The sequence below is a fragment of the Anomaloglossus baeobatrachus genome, chromosome 4, assembly GCF_048569485.1.
Source record: "Anomaloglossus baeobatrachus isolate aAnoBae1 chromosome 4, aAnoBae1.hap1, whole genome shotgun sequence".
Lineage (NCBI taxonomy): Eukaryota > Metazoa > Chordata > Amphibia > Anura > Aromobatidae > Anomaloglossus > Anomaloglossus baeobatrachus.
In genome coordinates, this window is record NC_134356.1 from 574,964,683 (window position 1) to 574,979,148 (window position 14,466).

General features: G+C 50.4%; 1 protein-coding gene across 3 annotated transcripts in view; it reads right to left on the reverse strand.

Annotated features, from left to right (window-relative positions):
- The window catches only part of WDR76 (WD repeat domain 76), a 175,960-nt gene that overhangs the window by 113,840 nt on the left and 47,654 nt on the right, over window positions 1-14,466 (reverse strand). For all 3 annotated transcript variants that reach the window (XM_075346103.1, XM_075346101.1, XM_075346102.1), the window contains exons 5-6: window positions 13,029-13,352; window positions 12,458-12,547 (exon numbers count right to left, since the gene is read on the reverse strand). In XM_075346103.1, the coding sequence (XP_075202218.1) occupies window positions 12,458-12,547; window positions 13,029-13,352 (414 nt within the window). The remainder of the gene's footprint in view (window positions 1-12,457; window positions 12,548-13,028; window positions 13,353-14,466) is intronic.

Here is a 14,466-nt window from a genome sequence, read left to right on the forward strand (position 1 = left end):
CAATATGAAAACAATTTTCAGAAGTTTGCAGATCAACAATTAATTACACCGAACATGATAAGAATGCTCTTCAGCTCACTTAAAGGGTTATACCATGACACACTTTGCTGTTAAAAAGCTCCTAAACAGGTATACATGTTCACAGAAAAACAAAATAAAAAAAAATGTGAAATATGACTAAATAAAATTCAATATTATTAATGAATAAAAATACATAATGGAAAAAAAAAAGTATAAAAACTGGTGGAGAGGTGAAAAGGTGGAAAAGCCACAATGGGACTACAGCACCTAAAAAGTCAAAAAGGTACACAGCTCACAAAACAGGCATGAAGATGTATAAAGAAGGGAATTTTGTTACTTACCGTAAATTCCTTTTCTTCTAGCTCCTATTGGGAGACCCAGACGATTGGGTGTATAGCACTGCCTCCGGAGGCCACACAAAGCATTACACTAAAAAGTGTAAGGCCCCTCCCCTTCTGGCTATACACCCCCAGTGGGATCACTGGCTCACCAGTTTTAGTGCAAAAGCAAGAAGGAGGAAAGCCAATAACTGGTTTAAACAAATTCACTCCGAAGTAACGTCGGAGAACTGAAAACCGTTCAACATGAACAACATGTGTACCCGAAAAACAACCAAAAATCCCGAAGGACAACAGGGCGGGTGCTGGGTCTCCCAATAGGAGCTAGAAGAAAAGGAATTTACGGTAAGTAACAAAATTCCCTTCTTCTTCGGCGCTCCATTGGGAGACCCAGACGATTGGGACGTCCAAAAGCTGTCCCTGGGTGGGTAAAGAAATACCTCATGTTAGAGCTGCAAAGACAGCCCTCCCCTACGGGGAGGCAACTGCCGCCTGCAGGACCCTTCTACCTAGGCTGGCGTCCGCCGAAGCATAGGTATGCACCTGATAATGTTTGGTGAAAGTGTGCAGACTCGACCAGGTAGCTGCCTGGCACACCTGTTGAGCCGTAGCCTGGTGTCGTAATGCCCAGGACGCACCCACGGCTCTGGTAGAATGGGCCTTCAGCCCTGATGGAACCGGAAGCCCAGCAGAACGGTAGGCTTCAAGAATTGGTTCTTTGATCCATCGAGCCAGGGTGGCCCTGGAAGCCTGCGACCCTTTACGCTTACCAGCGACAAGGACAAAGAGTGCATCCGAGCGGCGCAGGGGCGCCGTGCGGGAAATGTAGATTCTGAGTGCTCTCACCAGATCCAACAAATGCAGATCCTTTTCATACCGATGAACTGCATGCGGATAAAAGGAAGGCAAGGAGATATCCTGATTAAGATGAAAAGAGGATACCACCTTAGGGAGAAACTCCTGAATGGGGCGCAGCACTACCTTGTCCTGGTGGAACACCAGGAAAGGAGCTTTGCATGACAGCGCTGCCAGTTCAGACACTCTCCGAAGAGATGTGACCGCTACCAGAAAGGCCACTTTCTGTGAGAGTCGAGAAAGTGACACATCCCTCAGAGGCTCGAAAGGCGGCTTCTGGAGAGCAACAAGGACCTTGTTTAGATCCCACGGATCTAACGGCCGCCTGTATGGAGGTACGATATGACATACCCCCTGCAGGAACGTGCGCACCTGAGAAAGTCGTGCTAGACGCTTCTGAAAAAACACGGATAGTGCCGAGACTTGCCCTTTAAGGGAGCCGAGCGACAAGCCCTTTTCCAACCCAGATTGCAGGAAGGAAAGGAAAACAGGTAACGCGAATGGCCAGGGGGATACTCCTTGTGCAGAGCACCAGGATAAGAAAATCTTCCACGTTCTGTGGTAGATCTTAGCAGAAGTGGACTTCCTAGCCTGTCTCATGGTGGCCACGACTCCTTGGGACAATCCTGAAGACGCTAGGATCCAGGACTCAATGGCCACACAGTCAGGTTCAGGGCCGCAGAATTCCGATGGAAAAACGGCCCTTGGGACAGTAAGTCTGGACGGTCTGGTAGTGCCCACGGTTGGCCGACCGTGAGATGCCACAGATCCGGGTACCACGACCTCCTCGGCCAGTCTGGTGCGACGAGTATGACGCGGCCGCAATCGGATCTGATCTTGCGTAACACTCTGGGCAAGAGTGCCAGAGGTGGAAACACATAAGGGAGCCGGAACTGCGACCAATCTTGCACTAAGGCGTCTGCCGCCAGAGCTCTTTGATCGCGAGACCGCGCTATGAAGGTCGGGACCTTGTTGTTGTGCCGCGACGCCATTAGGTCGACGTCCGGCACCCCCCAGCGGCGGCAGATTTCCTGAAACACGTCTGGGTGAAGGGACCATTCCCCTGCGTCCATGCCCTGGCGACTGAGGAAGTCTGCTTCCCAGTTTTCTACGCCCGGGATGTGAACTGCTGATATGGTGGATGCTCTTTCCTCCACCCACATCAGAATCCTCCTGACTTCCTGGAAGGCTTGCGGACTGCGTGTCCCTCCTTGGTGGTTGATGTATGCCACCGCTGTGGAGTTGTCCGACTGAATTCGGATCTGCTGTCCTTCCAGCCACTGCTGGAAGGCTAATAGGGCAAGATACACTGCCCTGATTTCCAGAACATTGATCTGAAGCGTGGACTCCTGCTGAGTCCACGTCCCTTGAGCCCTGTGGTGGAGAAAAACTGCTCCCCACCCTGACAGACTCGCGTCTGTCGTGACCACTGCCCAGGATGGGGGTAGGAAGGATCTTCCCTGTGATAATGAGGTGGGAAGAAGCCACCATTGCAGAGAGTCCTTGGCCGTCTGGGAAAGGGAGACTTTCCTGTCCAGGGAAGTTGACTTCCCGTCCCATTGGCGGAGAATGTCCCATTGAAGTGGGCGCAGATGAAACTGTGCAAACGGGACTGCCTCCATTGCTGCTACCATCTTCCCTAGGAAGTGCATGAGGCGCCTTAAAGAGTGCGCCTGACCATGAAGGAGAGACTGTACCCCTGTCTGTAGTGACCGCTGCTTGTCCAGCGGAAGCTTCACTATCGCTGAGAGAGTATGAAACTCCATGCCAAGATACGTTAGTGATTGAGTCGGTGACAGATTTGACTTTGAAAAGTTGATGATCCACCCGAAAGTCTGGAGAGTCTCCAGCGCCACATTCAGGCTGTGTTGGCATGCCTCTTGAGAGGGTGCTTTGACAAGTAGATCGTCTAAGTAAGGGATCACCGAATGTCCCTGAGAATGTAAGACTGCTACCACTGCCGCCATGACCTTGGTGAAAACCCGTGGGGCTGTCGCCAGACCAAATGGCAGAGCTACGAACTGGAGATGATCGTCTCCTATCACGAAACGTAGAAAACGTTGGTGCTCTGTAGCAATCGGCACGTGGAGATAAGCATCCTTGATGTCTATTGATGCAAGGAAATCTCCTTGAGACATTGAGGCAATGACGGAGCGGAGGGATTCCATCCGGAACCGCCTGGCGTTCACATGCTTGTTGAGCAGCTTTAGGTCCAGAACAGGACGAAACGATCCGTCCTTTTTTGGAACCACAAAGAGATTGGAGTAAAAACCTTGCCCTTGTTCCTGCAGAGGAACAGGGATCACCACTCCTTCTGCTTTTAGTGAGCACACTGCCTGCAGAAGGGCATCTGCTCGGTCGGGATGTGGGGAGGTTCTGAAGAACCGAGGCGGAGGACGAGAACTGAATTCTATCCTGTACCCGTGAGACAAAATGTCTGTTACCCACCGGTCTTTGACCTGTGGCAGCCAAATGTCGCAAAAGCGGGAGAGCCTGCCACCGACCGAGGATGCGGAGGGATGAGGCCGAAAGTCATGAGGCAGCCGCCTTGGAAGCGGTTCCTCCGGTTGCTTTCTTGGGGCGTGAATGAGCCCGCCAGGAATCTGAGCTCCTTTGCTCCTTCTGAGTCCCTTTGGACGAGGAGAATTGGGTCTTGCCGGAGCCTCGAAAGGACCGAAACCTCGACTGCCACTTCCTCTGTTGAGGTTTGCTTGATCTGGGCTGGGGTAAGGAGGAGTCCTTACCCTTGGATTGCTTAATGATTTCAGCCAATTGTTCACCAAACAGTCTATCTACAGATAGTGGCAAGCTGGTTAAACATTTTTTGGAAGCAGAATCCGCTTTCCATTCCTTTAACCACAAGGCTCTGCGCAAGACAACAGAGTTGGCAGACGCAATTGAGGTACGGCTTGTAGAGTCCAGGACAGCGTTGATAGCGTAAGTCGCAAACGCAGACATTTGCGAGGTTAGGGACGCTACTCGCGGCACTGCTGGACATATGATAGAGTCCACCTGTGCCAGGCCAGCTGAAATAGCTTGTAGTGCCCACACGGCCGCGAATGCTGGAGCAAACGACGCGCCGATAGCTTCATAGACAGACTTTAACCAAAGGTCCATCTGTCTGTCATTGGCATCTTTAAGTGAAGCCCCATCCTCCACTGAAACTATGGATCTAGCCGCAAGCCTGGAGATTGGGGGGTCCACCTTTGGACACTGGGTCCAGCGTTTGACCACGTCAGGGGGAAAGGGGTAACGTGTATCCTTAAGACGTTTGGAGAAACGCTTATCTGGGTAAGCATGGTGTTTCTGGACTGATTCTCTGAAGTCAGCGTGATCCAGAAAAGTACTCAGTTTAGGCTTGGGATACCTGAAATGGAACTTCTCCTGCTGTGCAGCTGCCTCCTCTGCAGAAGGGGCAGGGGGAGAAATTTCCAATAGACTATTGATGGCCCCTATAAGGTCATTTACCATGGCGTCACCATCAGGGGTATCCAGATTGAGAGCGGTTTCAGGATTAGACTCCTGATCCCCCTCCTCTGTCTCATCATGTAGAGACTCTTCTCGCTGAGACCCTGATCCACGTGATGACGTGGAGGGTCTCTCCCAGCGAGCACGCTTAGGCTGCCTGGGACTGTCATCTGAATCAGAGCCGTCAGGCTGAGATGCCTGGGACCCTCTTGAAGCACGGATTAACTCCAACTGAGGGGGACCGGGGAACATAGACACAGCAGTGTCCATGGACTGAGTAACTGGCCTGGCCTGCAAGGTCTCTAGGATTTTAGTCATAGTGACAGACATCCTGTCAGCAAAAACTGCAAACTCTGTCCCCGTCACCGGGACAGGGTTCACCGGCGACTCTGCCTGGGCCACTACCACCATAGACTCCGGCTGACGAAGTGGCACAGGGACCGAACATTGCACACAATGGGGGTCATTGTAACCTGCCGGTAGATCAGCCCCACAAGCGGCACAAGCAGCGCTCACAGCCTGTGTCTTGGCACCCTTGCGTTTTGCAGATGACATGTTGTCGTCTCCTCAGAGCAATTGGGGTATACAGCCAAGAAGCGACCTTACAGTGCAACTATATATATATATATATGGTACAGAGAAAAAAGTACACCAATATAACACTGTGGCACAAGTGGGGCCAGCACTTAAGTGCTGCTTACCGCCCGCTTAACGCGGGTGTGTGGTCGCCAGAAATCCCTTGTCTGGGTCTCCCAGAGCCTGTGTCCGTTCTCCAGCCAGACTGCATGTGAGGAATGGCTGCCGGCGTCCTGTGGAGAGGGGCGGGCCCTGGGCGTGTGCAGACAAAAAGCGGGAAACCTGCGTCCCACTGTGCTCAGTGAGAGGGCTGGAGCATGTAAATAAGGCTCCAGCCCTCGGCGCTGCTTAATCGTAGAGCGTCTCTCCCTTGCCCTGATTGACAGGGTGGGGGCGGGAACGAAGCGGAGCTAGGCCGCAGAAGCCGGGGACTAAATTTATAAGCGACGCCGTCGCAAAAGCACGGCGTCGCTAAGTCCCCGGCGCACTACAAGTCGCAGCTGCGCCGCCGCTCTAGGGCGGCCGGCGCAGCAGTCCCCAACACATAAAGTCACTCAGAAAAACTGTAGTGACTATAACCCCAGCGCGCAGCGCTACTGTCCCCGGCGCACTAGCACACCCAGCAAGTCTGGAGTGTGCGCGGCCTGTACATACGGGGACACAGAGTACCTTAATGTCGCAGGGCCTTGTCCCTGAACGGTACCCAGCTCCGTATCCAGCAGGTTCCATGGGTCTGTGGATGGAGCCCGGCCTCAGGCCTTGGGGGCCGGTAAGATCCCACTTCCTCAGAGCCCCTCAGGGGGATGGGGAAGGAAAACAGCATGTGGGCTCCAGCCTCCGTACCCGCAATGGGTACCTCAACCTTAACAAACACCGCCGACATAAAGTGGGGTGAGAAGGGAGCATGCTGGGGGCCCTAGTATGGGCCCTCTTTTCTTCCATCCGATATAGTCAGCAGCTGCTGCTGACTAAACAGTGGAGCTATGCGTGGATGTCTGACCTCCTTCGCACAAAGCAGAAAACTGGTGAGCCAGTGATCCCACTGGGGGTGTATAGCCAGAAGGGGAGGGGCCTTACACTTTTTAGTGTAATGCTTTGTGTGGCCTCCGGAGGCAGTGCTATACACCCAATCGTCTGGGTCTCCCAATGGAGCGCCGAAGAAAAACGGATTTTTGTGTACTCGCCGTAAAATCGTTTTCTCTTAGCCATCATTGGGGGACACAGGACCATGGGTGTTATGCTGCCTATCCATAGGAGGACACTAAGTAGATGCAAAAGCATAGCTCCTCCCCTGCAGTATACACCCCCTGGCCGGGCCAGGCAAGCTCAGTTTTAGTACACAAGCAGTAGGAGAAGAAAAAAAAAAAAAAAAAAACAGTAAAAACTTTTCAACAGAGGAACATGGGAAAAAAAAGAGAGTCATAACCAAATAAGGTACTGAGAGAACCAAGGCCCAACAGGGCAACAGGGTGGGTGCTGTGTCCCCCAATGATGGCTAAGAGAAAATGATTTTACTGTGAGTACACAAAAATCCGTTTTTCTCTGACGCCTCATTGTGGGACACAGGACCATGGGACGTCCTAAAGCAGTCCATGGGTGGGAAACATAAAAGAAGACAACACAACCCAAGGACTAGGAACCAGTCCCGGACAGCCTGGAGCACCTACTGAGAGAGGTGCTCTACTGCAGTTTGCAGAATTTTCCTACCCAGATTTGCCTCAGCTGAAACCTGGGTATGGACTCTGTAATGCTTTAAAAACGTATGTAGGCTAGACCAGGTCGCAGCCTTACACACCTGTTCCACTGAAGCCTGATGCTGAATTGCCCACGAAGCGCCAACTGCTCGCGTGGAATTAGCCCGCAGCCCACTAGGAATGGGCTTGAGTTGCAAGCAGTAGACTTCCTGGATCGCAGAGCGAATCCAGCGAGCCAGCGTCGCCTTTGAAGCTGCCTGTCCCTTCTTAGGCCCCTCAGGAATGACGAACAAAGAGTCCGTTTTCCTAAGGGGGCTGTCCTGGATATGTAATATCTGAGAGCTCTGACTAGGTCTAACGAATGCACAGACCTTTCCACCCTATGAACTGGGTGTGGACAAAAAGAAGGCAGGACAATGTCCTCGTTCAAATGAAACGGGGTAAGAACCTTTGAAAGGAAATCCGGAAGGGGGCGCAGAACCACCTTGTCCTGGTGAAAGATCAGAAAAGGCTCGCGGCAAGAGAGTGCTGCCAGCTCCGAAACCCGTCTGATGGACGTAATTGCCACTAAGAATGTTACCTTCCAGGACAGAAGAGCAAGGGAGGATTCCTTGAGAGGTTCAAAGGTAGACCTCTGGAGACCGTCCAGAACGAGGTTGAGGTCCCATGGTTCCAGCGCCCGTTTGTACGGGGGAACTAGATGAGAAACGCCCTGGAGGAAGGTCTTGACTTGCGGTTCTTGAGCCAGGAGGCATTGGTAGAAGATTGAGAGCGCTGAGACCTGCCCTTTAAAGGGAACTGAGAGCTAACCCCGCTTGCAAACCAGACTGTAGAAAATCGAGAATTCTGGGGATGGCCAGAGGCATAGGCTGGACGTTAGTTTCCCTGCACAATGAAAGGAAGATTTTCCTCGTACGGTGGTAAATGCGGGATGAAGCAGACTTTCGGGCGCTGATCATGGTGGCAATAACCGCGGGGGAGAATCCTGCTCTTGTTAATATCCAGGTGTCAATGGCCATGCCGTCAGCTTCAGGGTTCTGGAGTTCTGATGGGAAATGGGCCCTTGGGTCAGCAAGTCTGGGATGTCTGGAAAGTGCCACGGTGCGTCTGTGAGCATTTGTACTAATTCGGCGTACCAGGCGCGCCTGGGCCAGTCCGGTGCTATCAGTATCACCAGGACTCCCTCTGCCTTGATCTTCCTGATTACCCGCGGCAGCAGGGGTAGAGGTGGAAATATGTAAGGCAGGCGGAAGTGGTGCCAGGAGCAGACTAGAGCATCCACGCCGATGGACTGTGGGTCGCGTGACCTGGCTATGAACGCGGGTACCTTTGCATTCAACCTTGAGGCCATTAGGTCCACGTCTGGTGTGCCCCAGCGAGTGCAGATGTGTAGAAACACATCTGGGTGGTGGGACCATTCTCCGGCAGCCAGGCCTTGGCGACTCAGAAAGTCTTCTGCCCAGTTCTCTACCCCCGGTATGTGTACCGCTGATATCACTGATCCCGTCGATTCAGCCCAGCTGAGGATCTTGTCGGCCTCGAGATAAGCCGCTTTGCTGCGGGTGCCCCCCTGCCAATTGATATAGGCTACAGCTGTCGCATTGTCCAATTGGACTCGAATCTGACGGCCCGCTAGCAGAGGGCTGAACGCTCTGAGCGCGAGGAAGATCGCGCGGAGTTCCAGGATGTTGATGGGGAGGAAGGACTCCTGGGGCGTCCAACGTCCTTGAGCAGTGTGGTGCAGGTACACTGCTCCCCAGCCTAGGAGGCTGGCGTCCGTGGTCAGGACCAGCCAGTTCACTGGGAGAAAAGATCTCCCCTTCGATAGGGATGAGGACCGAAGCCACCAGCGGAGTGCGTACCTGACTGAAGGCGTCAGGTGAAGATGTCTGTCCAGGGAGAAGGGGCTCTTGTCCCAGGCCGCTAGAATGGCTAGCTGCATTGGGCGGAGGTGCAGTTGAGCAAAGGGTACTGCTTCCATAGCCGCCACCATCCTGCCGAGCACTTTCATGCTGAATCGAATGGAGCGAGACGGAGGACGTAGAAGGCAGCGTACCGCTCGTTGAAGAGCGATCACCTTGTCCTGAGGGAGAAGGATCAAGCCCCGACGGGTGTCCAGGGACATGCCCAGGAAGGTGATGGATCGTGATGGGATCGGGGATGATTTGTCCAGATTCACTAGCCACCCTAAGCGGGAAAGGGTGTCCACAGTGATTTGTATGCTGGTTGAGCAGTCGCGGAAGGAGGGGGCCTTGATGAGGAGGTCGTCCAAGTAAGGGAGAACGACTACTCCCCTGGCGTGAAGGACGCTCATGGCGGCCGCCATGACTTTGGTGAAGACCCTTGGTGCGGTGGCAAGGCCGAAGGGAAGAGCTACGAATTGAAAGTGGGAGTCCTGAATTGCGAAGCGGAGGAACTTTTGGTGATCTGGGGCGATGGGTATGTGCAGGTACGCGTCCTTGATGTCTATGGAGGCGAGGAATTCCCCTTCGACCATGGATGCAATAATGGACCTTAGGGACTCCATTCTGAATCTCCGTACGTGCACCTGTTTGTTTAGGTGTTTGAGGTCCAGGATGGGTCGAACTGACCCATCCTTTTTGGGGACCACAAAGAGGTTGGAATAAAAAACCCCGAACTTCTCGTCGACTGGGACAGGTATTATCACTCCTGCTGTTTGGAGCGAGTGGATTGCTGAGAAAAAAGCTTTGCGTCTTTTTATCTTTTTAGAGTCTTTGGGGGGTTTGAGAGAAAGAACCGACTCGGGGGTCGGGTCCGAAATTCTATGTGGTAACCGGAAGACACAAGGTCTCGCACCCATTTGTCGTCTGAGGCAGCAGCCCAGATGTGTTGAAAGAGCCGCAGTCGACCTCCTACAATGAGTGAGTGTGAGTGCTCCCCTTCTTCCGAGAGCCGTAACTTTTATTTATATTTCAGTCAATCTTGCCATATGAGGGCTTGTTATTTTGCGGGACGAGTTGTACTTTTAAATGAAACCATAAGTTTTATCATACAGTATACTTGAAAACGGCAGAAAAATTTCAAGTGCGGAAAAATTGCAAAAAAAAAAAAAAAGTGTGATTGCATGATTGTTTTTGGGATATTTTGTTCACTGTTCACTGTATAGGAAAACTGAGGTGTTGGTGTGATGCCTCACGTTGGTACGAGTTCCTAGACACTAGTTATCTAAGGGGGTTAAAAAATATTCTGACGTTTTTCCCCCAAAAAGTGGCACACTTCTGGAGCCATTTTCCGCGACCCGTAGAGTTCTCATTTTTCGGGATCTATGACTCAGTGATGTCTTATTTTTTGCGTCTCGAGCTGACATTTTTAATTATACAATTTTGCGCAGATTATTGCATTTTTATATTATATTTATTTTATTGCATTTTCTGCAAGATTTGCAACGACCAAAAAACGTAATTTTGCCATTTTGAATTTTTTTGCCTTTACGCCGTTTACCAATAAGATTAATTGATTTTATATTTTGATAGATTGGACATTTCTGAAAAAGGCGATACCAAATATGTACTTATGTTATTTTTTTAACCCTTTAATTTTCAATGGGCAGAATGATTTGAACGTTTAGATTTTTTTAAAACTTTATTTTATTTTACTAGTCCCCCTAAGGGACTGTAAGGATCAGCAGTCTGATCGATGATTAATTTCTGTAGATCAGCAGAAATGCTGCCTGTAACAGGAAGTGAGACATGACAGTGACAGAAGTCATTACATAACCCTGTGCTACCATCGGCTCAATATGATCACGTCACGGGGCCTCCGATGGCAGCCGGTAAGTTTGCGTTACTTGCTCCGGGCATTTAAATCACAGTCACATTTCGACAGTGCGATTTAAGTGGTTAACAGGCGTTGGTGGATCGTAGATCCACCTGCGCCTGCGAGGCACACATGCATGCTGTAGAAATCAGCAGACATGTGTGCCGCCCCCACGTCAGCAGACTGGCTGTTTGGATCTGGATCCACAGTGGCTCGAGGGGCTTCTGGACCTGGGGGTCGCGCGGACACTCAAATAAAAGGGGCGTATATGTACGGGGATTGCTGTGGATACTTCGTGACACCACCCACGGTGTGTGGTAATATGGAGTACCACCTCTGCTGTTAGAAAGCACCCGGGGGCGATGGATTGGCAGCTAGTTGTTTATCCCCTCCGTGGGTAGGGGTGGATGCCCTGGGGCTCAGTGTCCAGGACACGGGGAGTGATGTAGGCCGGAGGTGGCACGCCGGGCAGGATCGGAGAATGTTGGTGTACTCACTTTTGAATAATTGCACACAAGTCAGTGGCTGGCTGCCGTGTTCGGGTGTACTCGGGTCCCAAACCCGGCTAATGTACCGATGTCCCTTCCTCCGGCACTCTAACTTTCTCAATTCTGGACAATCCCGTATGGAACAGGGAAGTCCGCTCCCAGTGCTGTTGTGGTTGGGAATCGTGCCCACGAAAACTGACCCTTGGGAACTCAGTGGGTGTTTGCAGATACCCAATCCCCCGTGGTGGGCTGCCGTTTCGCACTATCTGGGCTAACACTTTGGAACAACGTCTGGAACCTTGCTCCCAGCCTGGTTAATTAGAGAAGGGGCTTGCAGCCGTCTTCTAAGTAGGATCCAGGTACCCCGCCTGTGCACGGGTTCCGGACCAGATCTCCGCTGTCGGTACCGGCGGTCTCCAACCCAGTCCCGGTCCACTTTGGATTTCCCGCGACCGGGCTCCCGTCGCCTTTGGACACGGCCCACTGCTTGCCACCTAGCCAGTAGACCAGGGCCACTACCCTGGCTACCAGCACTAGGCACAGACTCAAAATCTCTGTCAATGACTACTCTCACTTCAACTCCAACTTGAACTGTAACTTCAACTACTGTATTCCCGCCCCCGGATTCTCAAGACCCCTAGGTGGGCGTTCCCAATCCGCCTGGCCTGGTCACTGGTGTGTCCTTCCTACCCTGAGGGGGGTGGCTAGGATTTTGTGGCAGATGGTACCTGATGTGGGATGATGTTATGTCGGGTGAATTGTTCCTCTGTGACCACCTGGTGGCGCCAGGGCGTCACACATGGGCAGAGATCTCCGATGACTCACCGCAGCAGCCAGTGATGATCACTCCTTAATAATTTAGAATGTACCGGTACGTCCTCAGTCATTAAGGGGTTGAAGAACCCCAGTATGTTAGTATAGAAAGTACCAACTATAGTTTGAATCCACATGGAGTGGAGTCTCCAAATCTCTTTGGCATTACAGCCCGGTGTAGGAAATTTGAGCTTTACCAGTATGGGGGAAGGGTAAGGAGGTGATCAGATACACCTCTTGGGGAATAGTCAATCGGATATTGACCAAATCTAAGGAAAGATTCATATACTGTCAATGAAAGTTACTCCGATGGACACGGCTTTACTCTGTCTCAGCACAACAATCCCAGTATCATCAGTGATGCTTCATTGAATCTATGTCCTACAATAGTCATAGCAGAACCCTTTTTAGTTTGGTAACAACTTACCTCAAGCAATTTGATGGACTTTAGAAATTTCTCATTTTGTTTAATAGTCTTCAGCCTTTGAATTTCATATGGACACAAGTTTTCAAGATCCTGAAAAGAGAAGATATGGCTATGTAGTTCCACAAAGGTTTCTAATTTTGTTTCTTTTTATTTTAAATGGATTATTTAGCACAGCTCACTTACACATTGGAAATGAATGGTGCCAATGACTATACAAACCAACACACTGTGCTCGTGTCCTATTGTAGTCAACAGGATAGGTGCACGATGCCTGACAATTGTGCCACATCAGTACCACCAACCTCTAATGTGGGACTGGTGAATAACTACTTTATCTCTTTTTTTCCCCAACCACATGTATATTTTTATCACTGTACCTTTTCCTAGCATATCAGCTAAAGATAAAATATGGACTAACCTTTATAAGAATGTGAAAGTAAAATTGAAACTGATGGCAAAAAAAAAAAATAAATGGAAAACTACCTCATGATGGGTAAAATTCAACACTAAATGGGACACTAACAATCAATTTCTGTGCGCAGTCCATTACTCAATCAGTAAGAGCCTGTACCTTCTCATTAAGTTGGTCGCTGTCGGAGTCATCCGGTGACTGCTCTCCTTCATTTTCATGCTGCACATTTAGGACAGAACTATCAGGAGGCTGGACATGGTCATTGTCGCCTTCATCGGTGGCCGGCCTTTCTAGCTGATTTTTGGATTCTATATTCATGCGAACAAGCTGAACTCTGAGTTGCTTCCTACAGACAGTCTTTTGGTAACAATCCTGTTGATCATAAGTCTTTGTAAAACCTGTTCTATGACGAAGACGTGGACTTTGTGCAACAGGAGACAAAGCCATTTCGTCATGAGCCTTACTGTTACCTGGGCCAGCTACCTGTTAATAGAAAAAAAAAATAGTTTAATATTTAAATAAAATAAATATTAGTAATAATGAAGATTATTTAGCAGTTACTATTAAAGGAATATACCAGAAATGAGAGAAACAGATCCATTCTTATATCACTGGGAAGTCATTATATTAAAGTTATATATAGAGCTCTGTGCATTTTGCCTAGCACTAGCTAAGGCTACTTTCACACATCCGGTTTGAGCACTGCGGCTCAATCCGACTGTGAAACCTATGCAACGGATGCGGCGAAAACACCGCATCCTTTGCATAAGTTTTTACATGCGGCCCGTCCGTTTTTTTCCGGTTGCGGCACGCTACTGAGCATGCGCAGTGGAAGAAACCACATGCGGCGGCTGGATGCGGTTTTTGCCGCATCTGGCGTCCATCGGCATGCATTGAAAAATGCGCTGCAGCGGCCGGATGCGGCGCAATGCGTTTTTTTTTTGCCGGAGCAAAAAACGTGCCAGGGAACATTCCATCCGGCCGCCGCATCGGCTAAATCTGCCGCATGCGGCAAAAACCGGACGGAACGCAAGCCCATGCGGCACAATGCGGCACCAATGTAAGTCAATGTTGGGAAAAACGAAGCCGGCGGCAAAAAAAAAAAAAAAAAAAAAAACCCCAAACTGTTTAGTTTTTTCAGCAGAGCGCCGGATTGTGCCGCAGTACTACAACCGGATGTGTGAAAGTAGCCTTATTCCCATTGCTATTCTGTTGGTATACTTGGCAATGCTCTAAACCCCATAATGTGTGTACATGTCCAACCCTGCCAAGCATATTCTCCAATTAGGCCGGAGTCACATTTGCATATATATGACTTGCACGAGTGCAATGTGAGAACCTCGCATTGCACTCGGCCCCATTTAAGACAATGCTGCAGCTCAGATCTGCAAGTTTTACTCAGCCCTAAACGAACTGGGGGGGAAGGGAAAAAAAAAAAAAAAATCGCCATATTCTGCGATTGTCTGAGAGCAGTGTTACTCGCACCCATTCAAGTGTATGGGTGTGAGAGAAACATCGGACTGCACTCAGATGTCATTCGAGTGCAGTGCGATATACACACAGGCTGACAATGGAGGAGATGGGGAGATTAACCCCT